Raw genomic sequence first — 22,344 nt, 5'->3', positions numbered from 1 at the left:
TTTGTTATTGGTCAAACTAATTTTTATTAATTACTTCATTTCACTAAAAAAATTTTTATTAAATTTGATTTATTGACTTTGTTTATTAATTTTGTCGAAAAAAAAAAAAAAAAAAAAAAAAAATATTATGATTCATTTAATACATGCATTATTAATTCTAATAAATTTAATTTATTATTTAAATTAACTCTATTATTTAGTAGCGAATAATAAAAATAAATTTAAGCGCTGAAAATTATTAATTATTATTATTATAAAAAATTGTGATGGTCTATGTGAGTGTGTTGATATTTTTAACGGGTTTATCTATACTGGCAATCTGTACAATGTGTCACGATTCGTTTATGAAAATCGAAGATGATATTTACAAATGTACGGTTAATAAAATTTTTATGACTCGAGAAATGGCAATGTATCATTATGATTTATGTAAACCAAAAAATAAAAAATAATATAATAAATGTTTAAAAATTTTTAATACGAAATTGATAACAAAATTACATTAGTTTATGCACTTAAAATTAAGAAACAAGAGGTATTATGAATTATGAATTATGAATTATGATCTAACAAATTATAAGTCACGTTTAACAAATATAATATCATTTGCCAGGTTATTGGATTTCTTTACAAATGAATAAACATAGTACCCATTTTTTGTCATAAATTCTATCATTTTTTCTTTACCGGATTCCACGTGGGTATATTCAACGGAGAGTGTCTGAAATAAAAGTTATAATATTATCCTTTATCAAAAAATTAATGTGGTAATATTTTGTCGGGGATATTAATGCGTGTCACCATTTAATATTCGATAAATACTTTTATATCAACTTTATCAAATGGAATGGTTCGAAGGACATCCATTTCATTTCCTTCAACATCGAGACTGAAGTAATCAACTGTGGTGACATTTAGCGCGGCGATATAAGAAGCTAGGGGAAAGCACTGTACGTCAATATGCTTTCCATTATGAGCGACATCATTCGTGTTTTGAATTTCATTTGATAGATTATTGGGTTCATGAATACGACCAATGTTTTTCGCCATAAGAAAAGATACCTAAAATTACAAGGCGCAAAGATTTTATGAGAATAACTTACACAGTAAAAAATTAATTTTAGATTTAAATATTGAATAGGATTTTTGTCTTAAATTCCTTAAAAAAAAAGAAAAAACACTTGCAATCATTGGATAGGGCTCTATACTCAGGCACGTCGGTGACAAAAAAGCTCTTCTTTTCTTTTCAATAATTTTCTTCAAATTCATTGGATCAGCTTCAATCAACAACCCGGTCCAGCCTAGGAACCGCTCCAGGTTAAGTGTGTTGCTGCGCGTTTCTCCATCATAAGCTCCACACTCTATGAAAAACCCGTCTTTCTATAAATCGTTAATTATAATTAAGTCACACAAATATTATTCAAAAATTTCTATTATAAAAAAGTGGTCAAAAATTACTTTGTGGTCAAAATACTGTTTGATGGTCTGGCTTTGCCCCATTGATGGGTCTTTGGTTTCGGGATCCTCCAGCCCGGAATAATTATTCCTGTTCTTAGTGGTGTCAAGTATCCAATTTTTTTTTATTTCGTGCAACAATTTTACATTAAACATCCCAATGTCTTTGTCATTGTACCATTTGTCGTCACTTGAGAAGTTGTACCATTGATTTATTACTAAACAAATTTAAATGAAAATTTTCTAAGAAAAATTGACCCCCTCCCAAAGCGGAAAGAATTATAAAATAATTTTTGTGTATTAAAATTTTAATTTAAAAGAAAAAAAAATTTTGTATAATCTGAACATTTAATAGATCAAAATCTCTTGGAAAAAAATTTTAAACTCTATAAATAATTTTTTTAGACTTCTAATTCGTATTATACAAGATAACGTAACCTTCAGACAGCGATAAGCGTACTTATCTTATTCTCAGTATAATTGAACCGTGATAATTTCTCAATCAATCTCCGTTAAAATCAATACTAGTTAGAGATAAGAAGCAAAAACTTTTGCCGGTTTATATTTTTTTTAAGTAACTTAAACAAAAATACAAACTACCGTGATTATAAAGGTTATCTTCGAAGACATCGATACTGTCAGTCTCAGAATAATCATCAAGCCGGCCATTTATGCCGCCAATGCTAATGAAGAAGCTGGTACTTATCACAACAAATATGCCGATTACTATTAAAATATATTTGTACCGCAACAACATTTTTAACATTAATTGTGAAGTTGTTTGCTTAAAAATTTAGACAGTTTATGTTAGTGGATATTTAATTATAAAAAATTACAATCACACGAAATTATTATGGAACTGTTTGAAAACGTTAACGGTAGACCGTGAATCACTGGCTGTTCAGTTAGCGTTTAACTGATGTAACATTATATGTAACGCGAACAAAGCTCTTTTTAAATTAAATGAGTGTTGAATTAAAATGTAGAAGTATAGTAGGTAGAGTAGGTAGTAGAGGTAATTCGTCTGTCAAATGTTTCGCATTCACTGCTTCTAAATATTAATTCTGTGTGAATTTTTTTCAGATATAGAACGGGAAATTTTGATAAATTATAAAAATCAAAAATTAAAAAAACGATTGATCCTGAAGGCCATCCCTGTAACTTCCCGCTAATTCCGTACCTGGGTGGTTAAAATTGGACTTATTGTTTTTGAGTAAAAAAAAAAAAAAAAAAGCTTTTGTATGCAATTTTGGATTTTCCAAATATTTATTTAATATTTTTATTTTTCTTTTAGAGTCAGGTTCTTTTTATTATTCCTCAGAAAATCACAATTTTAAATATAATTTATCTATTTATACAAATATGATGTCAATAAATCGTCACGAATTCAGCCACACGATTTTTTCAATCCAATCGATGTAATGCGAGACTCGAATATAAACACCTGGAATATTCTCCGTAGCACATGATCTACCGAAACTAGTGATCCCAACAATGTCAAACAATAAACTGGAGTCGTCAAAATTACGGTATCGGAATACTTGAATCGGACCGCCAGAATCACCTTGGCACGTGTCACTTTTCCAGTGATTAAATGTATCACCGGCACAAATCATACTGGGAGATACGCCATTTGGTACTGCAATCGTTTTGCCATATTCCATTGAACATCTGATGTTATCTATTGTCTGTAATTTTACTTTCATCAATTCGTTGCTGGGATCGTAAGTATCTGGGACAAAAGAAAAATAATTTCGTCATTGTGGAGAGTGTTAAAATTTGAGCACGGAGAAAAAAAAAACGGCATGCATTACTATTTTGTACAGTACTCAGTACTGTTTTTGAAGAAAATATTTTTGAAGGTTAAAGTAAAATTGAACCTACCGTTTCTTCTGGAACCCCATCCAGTGGCCCAAACACTATCAGGTGCTGTTTCAAATTTTCTGTACAAACAAGCTGGCTTGACATTGTTTTTGAATTCTACAGCACGTTCCAGTTTCAACAAAGCAATGTCATGATACAAGCGTGGTTGATTAAATTCCGGATGAATAATAATGTTCATAATCTTGATAATTTCTCCGGAATCGTTACTTAGATCATTGCTTCCTAATTTAACAAATCTTGGAAATCCCCTGCGTCCAAAAAGTTCAAAATTGTTCAAAAGGATTCTCAAATTTATTGAGATTTTAAATACTCACATATCATTGTGGGTACAATGAGCAGAAGTTAGAACCCATTGCTCAGAAATCAATGAACCAGCACATGAATATTCGATTGATGAACTATTTTTATCTCGAATCCATCCAATTGCTGCCATATGTGGAAATTCATTTTTTCTGACATACTGTCCATTAGCCATTAAAAACAAAACACAATGATCGCATTGTTCTGAAGTTTTTAATTGCCGTGTTATCGATTCATATTCTTCACATTCTGCAATTAGCAAAAATTCATAAGTATTAATCTCCAATTTTTGATTTAGGAATGAAGAAATAGTGCTATAGTGCTATAGTGCTTGAAAAGTGAACTTACTGAACAAGTATGAAGAATAATTACTTACTTATCTCAGAAATCCTCTTTTCATGAATTTTATTTATTGTAAAATATAAATCTCTTTGTTTTGCACTGATATTTAATAATTGATTACCACTACATGATATTTTTATGCAATACAAAGTTAATAATTGCAAAAAAAAAATTTTTAACGTATGATTCATGATAAATGTTGATATAAGTAACACTCATTATACTTTTGAGCGATCTGTTACAAAGATTAACTGACCTTGATACTAAATAAAATTAATTCTGTCATTTTCTACCTGTAAGCAAAATCCCTTATTCACTTGTCCGTAGACATGAACTACAGTTTTAATGAAAGGTTCTACTTTCTTCCTTGTAAAATCAAGAATTCGCTCTTAACCAAAACTATATATTTAATTTTGGAAACAATTAACATCACCAATTCTTTTTTTTTTTTTTTTTTTTTTTTCCTACAGAGAAAAAAGCAATTAAATAAATAAGAATAACAATTTTTTCAAAGATTTAGCCAGTCAAGTCGTGTAAAAATATTTTTTTAAGCCTTATACTAATAAATTTCTAAAATTTTCAGTAAATTCTTGTAAATTAATTCACTCAACATTATAAAAGGTTAAAAATAATTCAAACAATTAGTCTTCAACCGAAATTTATTCAAAAAATACAAGTCAACAATTTTTTACAGCAATTTATTAAATTTTCGCTCCACAAGTATAATTTAGAATAAAAATATGAAAATATATACATGTAAAAAATTGTGTGAATTACTAACTTAATTCTTTTGACGGCGAGTACTGAATGACACAATAAGTTTATTATTGTTGTACAGAATCGATACTACCATAGTTAGATCGACTTCTAAAACCACCGGTTGGTTGTCTAGATAATTACCAAAGTGCGATTGAACAATTTTGGTTCCAGCGTTTGTCGGCATGAGGTATACAGTCGCCATTAATGTGCCATTAACGTCCATAGAATTTTTTCCTATTGAGTGATTAATTTTCCACTCTTTGGGAATTTTAATTTGGACATTCCAAGCATTGAATGGCCTGCTAGGATTTGGCTTCAAGCGCCAATTGCCCTCGTCCATGTGTGCCAAAAGAATATCTAAGGCGTCATTGCTCGAATTTGGCCTGGCAACAGGATTTATGAATTCAGCCGTCCATTCGGTCGGGAAGCTTTCAGAATGTCCGATATAAGAAATTTTTTGTATTTGAACTCCGTTTGCGTCAATATATATCAATCTCACATTTGATCTTATTATAGACGAGTATGTGTCCTGAGGAGCCGGGTGTCCAGTCGCCAAACCGACGACCAAAGCTAAGAACTGGCCAATTTTAAGAAATAATTAGTACCAAATTTTGGAGCACAAATTTTATGATAGACTTACCAAAAAGGAAAGCGCGAAATTCATTTTGATGATACTTTGTCAGTCGAAAAAAAAACTTGTTTTATGCGTCTAGTCACAGTTTTGGGCAGCTTTTATACCACCCAAAGTGTCAAATTATTGTTTTGGTTTTTTCCATTATGAGTCATTTCTGAGTATTTTAATAAAAATTAAATTATTTAATTAATAACTGTACTAATTCAAGGTCTTCCTTTGTGTTCATTTTTTTTTTTTTTTTTTTTTTTTTTTATTAACAGGGGCTCTGTTAATGTTTTTTTGATATCTTATCTTATTTTTTAGAAACTAATAAGAAAGATAGAGATAACTAATTATTAATTAATTGAAATTTTTATTTTATATTTTTTCAAACTCGAATTGAAAAATTTTTCCCAACCATTAAATTGATCTTGTAATAAAAAAAATTTGGTAAATCCAATAAATGCAAAAAATTCATTTTTACGGGGGCCATATTGAAAAAAAAAATTTTTTTTTCTGCACTTCAATATATAATAAATGACCCTATAAAATTTCAAAATGATTCATTCATTCTTTCCCAATTAAAAAATTCCTCAAAAAATGATAAAAATTAAAGCGCTTCCATGTATCGCCCCCGCTTAAGATTTCCGTTGTCTTTTATTGTCGTTATTTATTAAAGCAAGCAATGCTTAATGACTAAAAAAATTTTTAGAAGACCATGATAGTGCACTCAACAATGTTATTAACTTTGTAATCTTGTGAGCATGAATTTGACATCAGTCGTAGTTTTCGAGATTGAAGATTCCCCAAAGTGGGGAATTCCAAACAACTGTTTAACGTACTTTGCTGTAAAAACAGTTCGATACTGAGATTAAAATTAGAATAAGATTAGTTTTGTTCAATTAAACCTTAAAATGAAGCTCACATTTTTGTTTTTGTTAAGTGTTAATTTTTTTTTTGTAAAAATTAGTTTATTGTAAATAAATCTGTTATTTGAACTGGTTTATTTCACCGGTTACTTATTTTATATAAATAAATTTAATTATTTGAGACAAAAATTATTATTTATTTCAATAAAATTCCATGAAAAAAAAATTTATTTATTATCGTTAATTGTATTAAATTCTCTGGTGAAATCTTTATTTACCTACATGTAAAAATTACAATTTCCAATCCTAATTAATTTATTAAATATTCCGAAAATTTACAAATTTTCAGGAAATTAAAAAAAATTGACACTGTAATAATTATTAAAAAAAATTGTATTTAGTTCGCAGCTACGATACTTGGTTTGGCGGCTTGTAATCCACAAACTTAGGCATATCTATCTTACAAAAACGGACGGAATTCTGTAATTTCCTTTTGGGACTCCGAAGGAAGTCATATCGAGACAGTAAATCGGAATTTTAGAATCACTCTTCTCCAATGAACCGTTGAATTCGTGAATCCTGTCAACAGCCCAAGCGAATACTCAGTTGACAATTTTCTAGCGCTATTAGACAATCCTCAATCTTGGATTCTGAAGCCGTACTCTTCACATTCCAGTACGATATTCGATTCTTGGAATGTTCGGATCCGAGTTCCAACCCACTGGCGATCAAATATCATCTTACTATCTTCACAACAGGACGATAATTACTGTGCGTACTTCTATCTCAATACTCACAACTCCGGAATCCAGATTATTCCATCAAATTCCAGTAACATCACTTCCGATGTCACTGACGTACAACAACAACAACAACAACAAGCTCACAGTGGAATTCACCGCCCGATATGTGCAAGTCAAAAATAGTTTTTTTATAATTACTACTTGATGTGTAAAAATTTGAATAAATTTTGGGATTCAATATTTTTGATTCTTTGATTCAATAAAAACAAAAACCAAATTATTATCAGTAATTTAAATTATTTATCCAAATTGTCCAGTATCCAGTCCATATAATACAATACACTCGTATAAATTCCATAGTTATTCATCCCATAACTAACAATGCCATGCTGAATAACTCGTGCATCATTACGATAGCGATCTGTCGCTAAAAGCGGGCCGCCACTGTCACCAGAAGCTGAATCTCCGCCGTTAATACCAACAGCGCATATTTCTTTGTACCAAATAATGGCACTATTGGGTCCTAAAGCCTGGGTACATTTTTCAATAGAAAGAGGCTGTACCTCAACTCTTAGAAGTTTCTTACTGAGAATATCAAATTCAGTGGCGCCCCAGCCGGTTACTGTTAAAGTCTTGTAATCCATCTTCTGATTTTGTTCGATTGGCAAACAAATTGGCTTGGTATTTATTGGGAAAAAGTCGATATTTTTGTGCAGACGTATCAGTCCTACGTCATTCCGCAACGTCGACAGCTTAAAGTCGGGATGGAATTTTATGCTCTGCACAAGAAAATCTTTATATGGATCATCGGAACACAATATTTCCTCGCCATCTTTATCCATGTCACAGTCACGTTTCGTACTCCAGTCATGCTCTCCAATTCGTGCTCCGATTAGAAATTGACCTGCAATAAGATATTGTTAAAGAGGTTAAAATAATGTACAAATTTTCTTTTTATTTTCAGATGACAAAACACAAAAACACTTACCTGACGGCAAATCCGTGATACAGTGAGCTGCTGTCAAAATATACCTCTTGCTGATAATTGTCCCACCACACCCAAATTTCTTCCTTCCCCTGTGGAAATAAATCAGCAGCGCCATCCAAGGGTGCTCAAATATACTAGCAATTTTACCGCCATATACTTTAGCTTCATTCACCGGACCACAGAGTTCGTGGTCTAGTAACCTCAAATTAGTATGATTAGACACATCTGGTGGACTTGGAACTAATTTTGACGTTTCTATTGTCAAGTTATCTTTTTCAACGGAATCTGCACAACATACAAGCGGCATTTCTCCTTCTAATCCACATTGTGATTGACGAAGAAATTTTAAAGTACCATCCGGCAATGGTTTTCTACCTCTGAGAATATTCACTATTGAAGGACACTTTATTACTGGAATGCAAACACCGATTTCGTCACGTGGTGTTTCGCAAGTATCTTCTGAAAGAAGTCATTCAAAAAATTAGTCTTGGAAAACTTCAATCACGCTTAATCGGTAAAAAAAAAAAAAAAAAATAGTTTACTTACGAGCATGAATAGTTATTAAAATATAACTGAACAATATCAACAGCTTCATGCCGTTTTCCCGACGCGTATCTATTTACAAATGATCTATTAAGGTAATTCTTTCTCAACCTATAATTTATGCTACTGCTGTCTTTTCCATTCGCTAACGTCGCCTCTCTTACGGGATTCGGATCAATCTTGCTCATGATATATATTTACTATTTTTGAATCGGTTACAGAGGATAATGGAGGGTTTATTCAATTATCACACAAAGAACAAGTTGATTTAGAAATGATTATATTTTATTCATACAAGCTTATCTAAAAAAGATATCAAAGTTCAAAATTTTGGACTCATCCCTTCTACTGTCTCTGCACTAAAGCTATCAGGATTATTTCTATTGCTACTATTACTACGACTTCTAAAAGCATTACTGCTACAACTATTACCACTACTACTACTACTACTTCTACTACTACTACTACCACTACTACTGCTACTATCCAAGCTGTCCTCATCCAGCTCGATTTCTTCTCTACCATAAATTTTCGAAAGCATCATTTCAAAGACATGCTGCAGCTGTTGAGCATTGGAAATCAATTTGTACTTACGACAATCGTATTTGTAACAATTACTGAATATGAGCCTGACATCTTCGATGAATTTTTGAGGAGTAGCATACACCCGGTCCTCCAATTTGCATTTGACAGTCAGCAGATCCATGGGCTTTTTAATGACATCATGGTAGTCATCGAACTTCCAGCGTTTTGCATCAAGAGGTAAGTAAAACGGCCACGCATACTCAGAGTGTCGTTTGCGGAAGAGATTCTTCAGGATTTTCCTGCAGTTCTTCAGTCCAGGAGAAAGTTCTTCTCTAAATTCGCCTCTTTGACTCCTCCGGCGTTCCAACAAAGCACGGAACTTTGTAGTGACATGCTTGGTAACACTTGAATCAATTTCCACGTCTTTCACCGTCGACTCGACCTCAGTCGTGCTTTGAAACTGATAATTGTGAATTGACAAACTACCAGAAGTTTGTTCCGTAGCAAATTCCCTCGGTGAAGCTTCCAATGATCTGCTAGTGACTGAAACATCAAAAGAAGCTCTGGATCGATCACGAATTTTGACACTTTCGCGTCTCACTTCACTTTCTTTCTTCGGCATACGAGCCAGCTTCTTGTAGAAGATCTTCTCGAGCGTCTGAGCCATCACCACAATATCCTGTCCCGGGTCATTGTAAGTATAGCAATTTTTGAACATCCTCTTGAAGTCCTTGATGCAGTCCTCTGAAGACCAGTAGTATCTGTTGCTAAGCCGCTTTCTAATAGTGCCAAGATCCATCGGATTGGTTATCACTTTGTAGTAATCCGGTATGTTGTGTTCAATTGTATCCACGGGCTTTCTGAACGGCCTGGCATAATCGTGATTCCATATTATTTCCAGGACATTTTTCTTCAAGAATTGAAGCTGGTTTGTCACACGGCCTCGACGTTCTGGCAATGGCATAACTGGTGGTTGTACTATTCCGTTTATGGGCACAAGGATTGGCTCATCAACTGCACTAGAGCAAGAAAAACTAACCATGTGCTGCTCCATGACAAAATTGATTTTTTAATTTCACTTTTTTCAACACTATCACTTATCAGAACATATTTAAACAAATTTATCAAACTGTTTCACGGCAATGGTTCATTTTTAAAGTGACGCATGCATCAAGCAATAACTTACTGGCAAAAGCGTCCTTGAAGAGTATAGAATAATTGTTGTTACTTGGGAGATCACAATGGGATTTTTTAATTGTGAAATTTCTTAAGGTAGAAGAAGAAGGTAGTTTTGCGTCTTCATCTTTTAAAGATCAAGTACTTGTTTTGAACCCTTGGCAACAATAAGTGTATACCTGAGCTATGAGACGGATTGGAAGAAGGGGCAGTAAAACATGGGTCTTAGGTATTGTTGTGATTGTGCCGTAAGTTATAACAATTCTGTAAATAATTTACAGCAGGGATGTTTTTAGGACCCTGCAGATTTTTTTTAATTTATTAATTTATTAATTCTATTTATAGAATCTGATATTGTAGAACTAAGTATAGGCTGACGAAAGAGAGCGACAGAGAGAGCATTAAAAAAACGAGCGGTAACATAGTAGCGTCTATTGAAGCGAAGAGTGGGGATAAAACAAGTGAGCGTTAGTCTTGGCGAGGTTCGATGCTCAACTGTTTATTCTACTTGAACGCCATCTCCCGAGAGTTTAAGGAACTAGTAGACTAAAATACCGACAGCTGTGCTACATATGATAACGAATAGACAGTTGAAGGTAAGCATGATTCATCAATGATGGCATGCTTTCCCAATTTTATTTAGCAACTTAGCTGTCTCGAGTGATGTATTCTTCGGTAGTATAGTGGTCAGTATCCCCGCCTGTCACGCGGGAGACCGGGGTTCGATTCCCCGCCGGAGAGATTCATTTTTTGATTTTTAAAAATATTTTTTTCATATAAAATGAAAAACAAAAATTTTTCGAAAAAAAATTTTTTTCATGAAAAAAATTTGGAATTCCCCACTTTGGGGAATCTTCAATCTCGAAAACTACGACTGATGTCAAATTCATGCTCACAAGATTACAAAGTTAATAACATTGTTGAGTGCACTATCATGGTCTTCTAAAAATTTTTTTAGTCATTAAGCATTGCTTGCTTTGATAAATAACAACAATAAAAGACAACGGAAATCTTAAGCGGGGGCGATACATGGAAGCGCTTTAATTTTTATCATTTTTTGAGGAATTTTTTAATTGGGAAAGAATGAATGAATCATTTTGAAATTTTATAGGGTTATTTATTATATATTGAAGTGCAGAAAAAAAAATTTTTTTTTTCAATATGGCCCCCGTAAAAATGAATTTTTTGCATTTATTGGATTTACCAAATTTTTTTTATTACAAGATCAATTTAATGGTTGGGAAAAATTTTTCAATTCGAGTTTGAAAAAATATAAAATAAAAATTGTCGGCCGCGATAGCCGTGCGGACTAATGCGTTAGTCTGTACAGATATCGTGCCGATAGGCGCGGGTTCGAGCCCCAGCGGTTGTTAGAAAATTGATTTCAATAACAACCGCTGAGGGTCGCTCTAATAGCCGAACTGTACTGATCAGGTTTTCTGTGGTTTTCCTTGGTCACTGTGCTAAAGCTTAAATGGGCAGGCACAGGCAAATGCGTACAGTACCTGTAAGTCGGCCACAGCCGCTACCTCGAACGCATTAAGGTGGGGTAGAAATCTACCTCACCGAGAGGGTGAGGGAAAAGAAGGAAATAAATGTGGTAGTTACTAATGTATAAAAACATAGTAAGAATAGATGAGAGACAAAAGTGGAAGTAAAAATAATCCCCACCCTCTCCTTGTAAAAACACACTAAGGTTGTATACAAGTAAAAATCACATTTATTTTTTATAAAATAAAAATTTCAATTAAGTAATAATTAGTTATCTCTATCTTTCTTATTAGTTTCTAAAAAATAAGATAAGATATCAAAAAAACATTAACAGAGCCCCTGTTAATAAAAAAAAAAAAAAAAAAAAAAAAAAAAATGAACACAAAGGAAGACCTTGAATTAGTACAGTTATTAATTAAATAATTTAATTTTTATTGGAATACTCAGAAATGACTCATAATGGAAAAAACCAAAACAATAATTTGACACTTTGGGTGGTATAAAAGCTGCCCAAAACTGTGACTAGACGCATAAAACAAGTTTTTTTTTCGACTGACAAAGTATCATCAAAATGAATTTCGCGCTTTCCTTTTTGGTAAGTCTATCATAAAATTTGTGCTCCAAAATTTGGTACTAATTATTTCTTAAAATTGGCCAGTTCTTAGCTTTGGTCGTCGGTTTGGCGACTGGACACCCGGCTCCTCAGGACACATACTCGTCTATAATAAGATCAAATGTGAGATTGATATATATTGAAGCAAACGGAGTTCAAATGCAAAAAATTTCTTATATCGGGCATTCTGAAAGCTTCCCGACCGAATGGACGGCTGAATTCATAAATCCTGTTGCCAGGCCAAATTCGAGCAATGACGCCTTAGATATTCTTTTGGCACACATGGACGAGGGCAATTGGAGCTTGAAGCCAAATCCTAGCAGACCATTCAATGCTTGGAATGTCCAAATTAAAATTCCCAAAGAGTGGAAAATTAATCACTCAATGGGAAAAAATTCTATGGACGTTAATGGCACATTAATGGCGACTGTATACCTCATGCCGACAAACGCTGGAACCAAAATTGTTCAATCGCACTTTGGTAATTATCTAGACAACCAACCGGTGGTTTTAGAAGTCGATCTAACTATGGTAGTATCGATTCTGTACAACAATAATAAACTTATTGTGTCATTCAGTACTCGCCGTCAAAAGAATTAAGTTAGTAATTCACACAATTTTTTACATGTATATATTTTCATATTTTTATTCTAAATTATACTTGTGGAGCGAAAATTTAATAAATTGCTGTAAAAAATTGTTGACTTGTATTTTTTGAATAAATTTCGGTTGAAGACTAATTGTTTGAATTATTTTTAACCTTTTATAATGTTGAGTGAATTAATTTACAAGAATTTACTGAAAATTTTAGAAATTTATTAGTATAAGGCTTAAAAAAATGATGAAAAAAAAAAAATATTTTTACACGACTTATGATGCGAAGCATCGGAGAGAGCTTTACGATCGAAAAATTTTTTTGTTTATTTGAGTATTTAGCCTGCATTTAAAAATACTCTATCTCTAGACATAAAATTAAGAAATGACCTTGTATCTCGTGAACTATTGACATTTTTAAAGATATAAGATCATTTTGATGTTATACTCTTCGAGACCTTTCATTTGAGTACCCACATTAATTTTTCATATATTTATATATATTATATATATATATATATATATATATATATATATATATATATATATATATATATATATATATATATATATGAAAAATATATGAAAAATGCATGTGGATACTCAAATGAAAGCTTTTGATGAGTGTAACATCGGGATGAGCTTATATTTTTAAAATAAATATTATATATATAAAAAGTGAAAAGTACTTTTACGTCAAATAGCCACCAATTGTTGGACAGTAGGATTTTTACTTGGTTCTGATGGATCATTATTGATCGATAATTATCATTCTTAATAATAACTTACATCGATAAAGAAGTAACTTACAAAGAAGTTTACTTAACTCTCAGCTATTGACAAGCAAACGCATTATTACCGAACGTTGAAACTCTCAAAATTATAACTTTTAAAGCAAAATATTTTAATTCAAGTTCTATAAATAGACATTCATCACTTAATTCAAGTGTTTTAAAATAAAACGTCGTAAATACTGTTAATTTCAAGATCAATTATTTCTAGTGAATTTTATTTGTATTAAAAATAAAGAAATTATCTCGCTTACGACTTTGTTTTTCCAAGTCAAACAATAGCGCAATAATAAATAAATATTTAAAAAAATATATTCCCAGTATTAAATATTAATACACATTTATATCAATAAAAATATTCAAGTCTAACGACCTTTGTCACATGATCAAGAGCTTGGTTTAATCAGCCGTCAAAGACGTAAATTATAAGTATGGCGGCGCTTGATTATAAAACGTCTGATAATTCCTCAAGTGATTTTACTAAATTGAAAGTTTTTAATATTAATAATACCGAAATTAATGATGATAATAATACCAAAGATATTCCATTACAATCTTCATGGACATTTTGGCTTGACAAGTGAGTAATTGTTCTATTTTTTATCAATTATCGTGTATGACATTTCTATTTATAAATTCATTAGAATTTTGTAGCAAATTAAACATTTTTTTTTTTTTTTTTTTAATTAGATAAAGAAAATTCTTTATTAATTTTAAATAATTAATTTAATAAATATTAATTGTTATCTTAGAGCCGTACGTGGTAGGACAGTGGATGAGTACAAAGAAAATTTAAAAAAGGTTTATACTGTTGACACAATTCAAAATTTTTGGGCTGTTTATAATAATATACCGAAAGTTTGTGAAATTCAAGTAAATATTTTTTTTTATTGTTATTTATAAATTGAAAAATTTTTTTTTCTTATTAATTATGAATTTATTATTGCTAAAGAATAAATATAGTTACCATTTAATGAGGGATGAAAGATTGCCATTGTGGGAAGAAACTGATAATCAAAAAGGTGGGACATGGCGATTTAGATGTCACAAAAATGATACAGTAAGCTTATTCTTTTTAATTATTAACACCGCAAGCTTTTTTTATTGTTTTAATTAAAAGCTTATTATTTTATTTTATTAAAATCAATTGAACCAAAAAAAGTTTAGTAATTTTTTTGCTATTCGAATTAAAACTAAATAATAATTTTTTTTTAGGAAACTATTTGGAAAGAAGTTGTTCTAGGTGCAATCGGTGAACAGTTCAACAAATATATTCACAAAAATGATGAAATATGCGGTGTTACTGTCTCAATAAGAGATCGAGATGATTTGATTCAAGTAATAATTACTTTTTTTGATCTTTAACTTAAAAAATCTATCGCTTTCCACAAAAAGCGTACTAATTATAAAAATTCATTTTTATTACACAGATTTGGAACGTTGACGCTGATCTTGCTAATGCAGCGACGATAATTCCGGCTGTAGTAGAGCTTCTGCCGAAGATTAATTATCTCGGACAATTTTATAAACGTAAATATTTTTTATTAAAGCATTAACGTATAAATAATTTAATTTTTTCTTCTGAAATTAATTATTAGTTTTTTTTTATAGCTCATCAACTTAACTACGCCTATGAACGTCACTGAATTATTTGCAAAATTGAATTAAAGGATCATTATGCCAAACTGATTAATTATTTTTTATCATAAATTTATATTAATTAAAATTAGTCATAAAAATTGAATTAATTAATTTTAATAATAAAATTTTATAAACAACGATCCAGTTTTTAAATTTTAACATTGATTATTTTTTAATATAAAAAATAAATTTTAATTGTATAAAATTTTTAATAAATAATTTTTTAAAGACTCTAAATTGATTATTTATTCAGAGATTGGTTTCTTATTAGATTTATGATATAAATAGCCGTTTTGAGGAATAAGTAAGGAGGGGAAAAATTTTTTCGACACTCGAAGATGCGTACAAAAATATAAATAAATCGAGAATGAGAATGATTAAGAAATAAAACTTTCACTTAACACAATGAAACGTGAAGCGAATGAATTTTAAATCTTTTAATTTTATTTATTTCGTTATGTTCTGGATGTTTACTTTTGGTGACATTTATTGCAAAACACTCGGATGTCCTATCGTAATGGGTAGAAATAATCTTATTGGCTTCCGAGTTAAAAAAAAAAAATGTTTAATTTAAAATTTATATCATCATTTTATATTAAATTTATATGCGTCAAAAAATTTTGTGTTAAACATTTAACACTTCTATGTGTAAATTTAACATTTATTGTGTTAAATTAATATAAAAAAGTGTTAAATATTTAACATAAAAATTTTTAACATGAAATTTTGACTGCGGAAGTCGCGAGGGTTCTATCTTAATTAAAAAAAAAAAAAAAAAATTGGGACCTTTACATAGATCATCAGCCTCTTAAGTGTTAATTTGCATATTTCTTCCCAACACCTCAGGTGCCAAATAGGTCTTTACCGTCACCTAAAATTCAAGTTTATTAAATTACAATAATAATGATATTTATAAAACAATAATAAATTGTTTCGAAGACTATTTTTCTAGGCATACAATTAATATTTTATTATCCAAGAAAAAAGTGTTAATTCAATGAAGTGATGAAAGGATAATTTATATTTTAATATTTTAAACACATTAAATATTATTTTTCTGGATTTTTATTTGACGTGCCTCGTCTTCTTTTACGCCCGAAAAAATTCCAGAGATAATTAACGAAACAGTAGCATACACGATAAAAGTCGAATAAATTTATAGAAGCAAACAATTATTAAAATTCAAATGACTTTAGATAAAAACACGCGCGTCATTTTTAAAAAATATGTTATTTTATACATCAATTGTCATATTTTCTATTATCACTCTCGATATTTCGTAGAAAAAAAATTTCCAAAAATAATATTGAATTTTTATTTAATAAATGATTTATTGTAGATTTTTTTTTTTTAATTTAAATACTATCTTATTATTATTATTATTCTCATCGTAATATATATCTTAAATATTTCGGTGAATGGAATTCAGACGACATTGATCGTTATTTATCGAAAACGACTAGTATTGGCGCCGGTTTTTTATTAGCTAGATATTTAATTCAGTTATTTATATTTTTTTTAACGTTTTATGTTGTTGAATTTTTAAAACTTTTTTTAAAGTTATTTGCATGGAATATTTATTTAATTTTAATTATACAAATACATTATCAGTTAATTATTTTTAATTAATCTTTCATCGAAAAAATTGTTTCTTCTTTGAAATAGTCACGAATTGTTTTTTTTAATAACAATAATAAAATTTTTTTTTTTTTTTTTAGCTATTAATTTGCATAAAAAAAATACGCTTATCAGTTAGTCAAGGAAATTAAAAAAAAATTTTTTCAAGTACGAGAATAAATAAAAAATTTATCCTCAATAATTGTCAAAAAAAAAAAAAAAAAAATTCCAAATTCAAATTTTTCGCGGCTTATAATAAAATTAAAGCGCATGCGTCATACCTTGAAATGAAAATATAAATTAATAAGACAGTGAACTCTTTCCAATCACTGCGATAAAAGAACTGGAGATATTTAAATTTCTCTTATTTCAATTGAATTCAGAAACAATTTTTTAATTTTTCGTGTATCCAGATACTTATAAGTGAATATTATTTCGTAAGGAATTTTTAAAGGCGAGAGATTTCCTGTTATTATAATATAAATGTATGGCGCCAACTGCTGGACGACGACGTAGGGGCCAAGCCTCAGATGTCTATCATGTTAATAACGTTCTTAACATTCCAATACTTTTAAATATATATTTATATGTGTAGTATGAATATATAAGTAACATAATATTTTGTCAATGATATATGTAGTATTATTACGTTTTAATGTTAACATGTGTACATATTTTTTAGATACGAACAGATCGATAAATTTTATTGCAAATACCAAATTTTTCTCATCTCTGTGTTCACTTTGGTCTAATATGATTTATATATGGCACGAGTATTCATATGTAATCATATTTAGACCATACATGGTCATATGCGGAACATACATGTTAGAATGTAAACATAGATGGCCATACGTGGAACATACATGGTAAAATGAGGACTAAACATGGTTATATATTTTCTGACGATGATTTTTTTTTGTATGCAAAACTATTTCAATTGCGTTAAAAAAATTTTATTTATAAATAACAAAGAAACTTCCTTTTTCCGATGGTTAATTACATCTGTATAATTCAAATTATTTACGTCCTGTTGCTTCATTATTCAATGACACTCTGCACATAAAATCCTTTTGTTTAGGCAAAAAAATTAACAATAATAATTGAAATAACAAAAACGGATACTAACAACCACGACAACCACGATAAAAATGAAATAGTTCAATTAAATTATTATGTTTTTAAAAAAATACACCAAGCATTTTTTTTTTTTTTCTTTTGAAAAATAAAATTAGGTGGTAAGGAAATTCAACGTTTAAGTGTTAAAGATATTTTTAGCCGTAAAAAAAAAAAAACCAACAAATATGAAACGAAGGAATGTTTTAGTAGGAGTAGAAAAATAAATGTAATCCGTTAGGTTTTTTTTATTTTTATTTTTTTTTTTTTTTTATTCATTTTATATAACCAGGCGCCAAAGCTCCGACCTCGAAAGGTCGTTTCAAGATTCCTGACTAAATTAATTGCTCAGAATAAAACCGGTGTCTGGACTTGTGCGGGTTTAGAGGCTATTAAATTCGACACAAACATCGCGTACATAATTACATTGGAAAAACATGGATTATTTTTATATTATTGATTTATTTATTTAGTTTTTTTTTTTCTCTCAATTTATTGTGAAAAGCCTATAAAAGTAAGGTAATAAAAAAATTTTTATTTTCTCTTTCAAAAGCATTTTTTTTTAATCCACAAAACATTTTTATTTTCTTAAATTAAAGAAATTATTTATTATGAATTATAATAAAATAAAAGATAATTATCTTGTTGTAAGAATCTACGAAATTAATTATCGGATAGTTTTTAAAATAATTCCACAGTTTTTAACAATTTTAAAAAATACTTAAACTAGTTATTTTTCTGGATTTGTCTTAAAATAACTTCCGGATTGATGTTTTTAAAGATATAAGCTCATCCCGATGTTACACTCATCAAGAGCTTTCATTTGAGTACCCACATGCATTTTTTATATATTTTTCATATATATATATATATATATAATATATATAAATATATAAAATATATGAAAAATTGATGTGGGTACTCAAATGAAAGGTCTTGAGGAGTGTATTGTCGGGATGAGCTTATATCTTTAAAAACATTAATAGTTCACAAGATACAAGATTATTTGTTAATAATAACCGTTAAATACACAAGTTTTACCGCAATAATTCAGTAAAAGTAGTTGTCCGTAAAAATTACTTTTATTGACATTACTCATAGCCTTGAGCATCCTCTGAAACTTGCTATATCTGTTATTGACCTATAGACTCCTCAAAAACTTGCTATTTTTATTAAAAATTCCTTTGGTATAAAATCATCGAAACTAAAGATCTTAAACACTCACCATAATTTCTGTAAATTAATAACCAAATGTGTTAATTTTTAATGCAAATTCAGGTATTCCGAAAAAGATGACACTGCGAAAATCCCAAAAACGTCGCCAAGAAAGAATTTTTTCCGTGGGTTTTAGTTCGAGACTAAAAACTCCAGACAACTAAAAATTAAAATTTGTCTCAAGTCTGAATGACTGTGATTATTATCGTTCACGGCGTCGCTTATGTATGTAAATAAATTCAAAAATTCCATAGCATGGTAATAAAATTTTACTAATTGTCTACGCAGCTTAATAAAATTACTTTTAGGTGTCAACTAAATTTATAATACCAAATTTAAATGAATTCTCAAATATTCCATAAAATAATAAATATTATTATCATTTTTTTCGTAGAGTTAACTATTTTTTTTTTTTTTTTCTATGATATTTTTATGATTTTATAATTTTTTTCGGCCAATATATGATATGTGGGGCATAATGGACCACTCGAAAAAATAATTGTAACGAAAAAAAATTTTTTTATGCTTTTTTTTTTTATATTTAAAATTTTTTTTAAATACGAATTTATTTATCTTAATTATTTTTTAAGCACTTCATTAAAACCTATAATTCAAATAAAACATCTTAACATTGCGGCTTACGCCATTGGGATTCCCTTTTTTTTTTTTTTTTTTTTTTTTTTTTTTTTTTTTTTTTTTAATCAAAGCTCTCTGCCTCTTTTAATTTAATAATTCACTAAATTGACGCAAGTGAGACGTAATAAAACCAGTGATTCACTACTTTCATTTTATAGACGTACTGTTTAAACTATTGGGCTTTATATTAACTAAAATTAAAATTTTTATCATAATTAATTTCACGTAAAATCTCGAATTATTTTTTCAATGACGCAAGTCATCACTGATTTCCCATAAAAATAATTTATGGAATAGCGCGCTTAATAAAAGTAAATACGCTATTTTTTGTGTGAAAATATCTTAAAATTTTTTTAATATAGTCGGTGATTTTTCTTCAGTTGCGTCATAGTTGAGTAAATAAAAAATTTTAGATGCTATTATATTTAATATTGAGTGTATATTTTTTTCGAGTTAATCTACTGACGAAAATACTTTTCATTTGACGTCAATTCATTATTTACTAATTTTTTTTACCGCCAAAATTAAAAAAAAATTTTTTCTCAATTAATTTTCTCGTTGTAATTTTTTATAAATTTATTTTCCTCCATTAATTTTTTCAGCGAAATTTAAAAATAATCATTAAATAATTTATCAATCATACCTGCTAATAATCTCTCCACATTAAGATCAAGGCCTATTTATAAATTTAAATGCCTGCAGCGATATTAAATATCAACACTAACTATTTTTATTTTATTACTCTACCAGAAACAACGTTATATATTCCATAACTTGATATTAACGGAGGCAATTGCGCGTAAGCCTTGTATACTCGGGGACGGCAATTTTTAAAGAATTTCCTTCCAAGTTATCTGACACTCGACATTGATAGTCACTTATGAGCATGCTTAAGCCAGTTAATTATTAATATTCCGGCATTGTAAAAATTTTAACACTTAATAAATAAAAGGATAAATATTATTACCATTATACACTCATGTAGGTATGTTAATAAATTAACTAAATAAAAATAAAGTATAAAAATTTTATTTATACGCGGGTGTTTTTATTTTTTCGAGGTCTTCTGGTCATACTTTTGTAAACAACTAATATTAATATTTATCAAATTTTTTACTGAACTATAATTTTAAAAAAGGATAAATCATTGGACATATATATATATATATATATATATATTTTTTTTTTTTTTTTTATAATAACAATATTTGTTTTTATTACGATTTTATCTATTGATTAAATACACTGAAAAAAAAGTGTGTAGTAGCTGAATTATAACGTCGCATCTGCTATGACTTGGAATTTTTTTTTTTTTTTTTTTTCATTGTGTATTGTTTGATACTTAATTGATTTTTTATCATAGATAGATGGCGAAAGGTAGCGCTTGATTTTCGCAACAAAATAAAAAATCCAAGCATTTATTTATTATTTAAGAAAAAAATTGTATAATTTATTTTTAAAAGAAAAAATAATATTTTTTGAAAAATATTAAAATTGAATGATAGCATAAATATTTATTAAAACAAATAATAACACTCTGAGATAGATATTTAGTATTGGTATTTATTTATCTCAAACTAAAGGAGTTAACGGTAATTTTGTTTTGGATTAAAAATTTTTTCAAGAGCGATCACGACCAGCGACTACATAACAAGTTACTAATCTCAATAAGAATTACCTAATATACATATACATTTCACTAATAGTTTTAAAAGAATGTTGAGAAATTTTGCTTACGTCTTTGCTAAATAAAAAATGCTAATATTGCGACGCTTAAAATTTCGAATTTTATTCTCCGTTACAATAATTCTTTTTATAAAATATTTATTGCAAAAATAATAAGTTTATAGTTGTGAGTCAGAAATATCTTACAGAAATTTTTAAATTAAATTTTGACATTGTTATTTATTGATAAAATTTTAAAGATTGATTTTTTTGTCATCTTTTGATCGTCTGAAAAGTTTGTTTATTTTGTTCGAGATAAGTCGTATAATAATGCCATAAATATCGGATTAATATTTATTGAAATCGACGAATAAACTACGTTAAATATTTTGTTTCATTTAATCATCAACAATTTTGTGTAAGTACAAGAGTGTAATGAGCTGACAGGAATGCGGAACAAGGCTATAAATGTTGTCTGTCAAGGTCATCGTCGGAAATATTCAATGAGATGATTATTAATTTTTTATGAAATTTTTCGAGAAAGTAATGAATTTTTTTTTTTGGAAAAAAATACTTTTTTGCTTTGATTGACGATAACTCAGCGGCAAATCACCGTAGAGGATTTTTGATTACGTCAAATTGAAGGGCATTAAATTTTCTACAAAAGCTTTTTAGCGAAACAATGGAAAAAAATTTTTTGAAGCCCGTAGAATTTTTTTAAGACGAGAAAAAATTTGGAAAATTTTTTTTTTTTTTTTTTTTTTTAGT

At 29.1% G+C, this 22,344-nt stretch overlaps 7 protein-coding genes, 1 long non-coding RNA gene, 1 other non-coding gene and 1 pseudogene across 13 annotated transcripts; 4 read left to right on the top strand and 6 right to left on the bottom strand.

Moving 5' to 3' along the window:
* Nucleotides 1-54: 54 nt before the first annotated feature.
* LOC141537702 (uncharacterized) lies at nt 55-20,834 on the bottom strand. 4 transcript variants are annotated; one of them, XM_074258839.1, is made up of 5 exons: nt 20,555-20,834; nt 1,459-1,673; nt 1,186-1,380; nt 823-1,062; nt 55-721 (listed from the first exon to the last, which is right to left on the bottom strand). In XM_074258839.1, the coding sequence occupies exons 2-5, from the start codon at nt 1,609-1,611 to the stop codon at nt 575-577; spliced, it is 735 nt and encodes a 244-aa protein (XP_074114940.1). In that variant the 5' UTR covers nt 1,612-1,673; nt 20,555-20,834; the 3' UTR covers nt 55-574. The 4 variants fall into 4 exon arrangements, with proteins under 4 accessions (XP_074114940.1, XP_074114937.1, XP_074114938.1 ...); XM_074258836.1 differs by lacking the exon at nt 20,555-20,834 and adding an exon at nt 2,053-2,221 and having other exon boundaries at nt 57-721; XM_074258837.1 differs by lacking the exon at nt 20,555-20,834 and adding an exon at nt 2,056-2,221 and having other exon boundaries at nt 57-721.
* On the top strand, nt 2,102-2,845 carry LOC141537717 (uncharacterized). The gene is made up of 2 exons (XR_012480957.1): nt 2,102-2,470; nt 2,539-2,845. It is a non-coding gene; the product is annotated as an uncharacterized LOC141537717 (long non-coding RNA).
* On the bottom strand, nt 2,673-4,177 carry LOC141537701 (serine protease snk). Its single transcript, XM_074258835.1, has 4 exons — nt 4,016-4,177; nt 3,654-3,888; nt 3,340-3,587; nt 2,673-3,187 (listed from the first exon to the last, which is right to left on the bottom strand). Exons 1-4 carry the CDS (start codon nt 4,170-4,172, stop codon nt 2,835-2,837), a joined length of 993 nt encoding a protein of 330 aa, XP_074114936.1. The 5' UTR covers nt 4,173-4,177; the 3' UTR covers nt 2,673-2,834.
* On the bottom strand, nt 4,749-5,561 carry LOC141537710 (uncharacterized). The gene is made up of 2 exons (XM_074258850.1): nt 5,381-5,561; nt 4,749-5,317 (listed from the first exon to the last, which is right to left on the bottom strand). Exons 1-2 carry the CDS (start codon nt 5,402-5,404, stop codon nt 4,763-4,765), a joined length of 579 nt encoding a protein of 192 aa, XP_074114951.1. The 5' UTR covers nt 5,405-5,561; the 3' UTR covers nt 4,749-4,762.
* Nucleotides 5,600-8,710, bottom strand: LOC141537700 (serine protease ea-like). Of its 2 annotated transcripts, none has more exons than XM_074258833.1 (3): nt 8,500-8,710; nt 7,954-8,409; nt 5,600-7,869 (listed from the first exon to the last, which is right to left on the bottom strand). In XM_074258833.1, the coding sequence occupies exons 1-3, from the start codon at nt 8,546-8,548 to the stop codon at nt 7,262-7,264; spliced, it is 1,113 nt and encodes a 370-aa protein (XP_074114934.1). In that variant the 5' UTR covers nt 8,549-8,710; the 3' UTR covers nt 5,600-7,261. The 2 variants fall into 2 exon arrangements, with proteins under 2 accessions (XP_074114934.1, XP_074114933.1); XM_074258832.1 differs by having other exon boundaries at nt 7,954-8,412; nt 8,500-8,674.
* On the bottom strand, nt 8,760-10,470 carry LOC141537698 (bromodomain testis-specific protein-like). Its single transcript, XM_074258830.1, has one exon. It carries the CDS (start codon nt 10,073-10,075, stop codon nt 8,819-8,821), a length of 1,257 nt encoding a protein of 418 aa, XP_074114931.1. The 5' UTR covers nt 10,076-10,470; the 3' UTR covers nt 8,760-8,818.
* Nucleotides 10,867-10,938, top strand: Trnad-guc (transfer RNA aspartic acid (anticodon GUC)). The gene has a single exon. It is a non-coding gene; the product is annotated as a tRNA-Asp (tRNA).
* Nucleotides 12,133-13,330, top strand: LOC141537711 (uncharacterized). Its single transcript, XM_074258851.1, has 2 exons — nt 12,133-12,283; nt 12,347-13,330. The coding sequence occupies exons 1-2, from the start codon at nt 12,260-12,262 to the stop codon at nt 12,899-12,901; spliced, it is 579 nt and encodes a 192-aa protein (XP_074114952.1). The 5' UTR covers nt 12,133-12,259; the 3' UTR covers nt 12,902-13,330.
* On the top strand, nt 13,785-15,564 carry LOC141537708 (eukaryotic translation initiation factor 4E type 3). Its single transcript, XM_074258848.1, has 6 exons — nt 13,785-14,266; nt 14,439-14,559; nt 14,639-14,746; nt 14,902-15,024; nt 15,117-15,216; nt 15,298-15,564. Exons 1-6 carry the CDS (start codon nt 14,118-14,120, stop codon nt 15,330-15,332), a joined length of 636 nt encoding a protein of 211 aa, XP_074114949.1. The 5' UTR covers nt 13,785-14,117; the 3' UTR covers nt 15,333-15,564.
* On the bottom strand, nt 15,519-19,922 carry LOC141537655 (uncharacterized; annotated as a pseudogene).
* Nucleotides 20,835-22,344: the final 1,510 nt, after the last annotated feature.

Source organism: Cotesia typhae, unplaced genomic scaffold (genome assembly GCF_013202065.1).
Source record: "Cotesia typhae breed Kobodo isofemale line unplaced genomic scaffold, CoteBio_Ctyphae scaffold_91, whole genome shotgun sequence".
NCBI classification, from domain to species: domain Eukaryota; kingdom Metazoa; phylum Arthropoda; class Insecta; order Hymenoptera; family Braconidae; genus Cotesia; species Cotesia typhae.
Note: the sequence above shows the minus strand (reverse complement) of the source record. Positions and strands in the feature narration are given on the sequence as shown.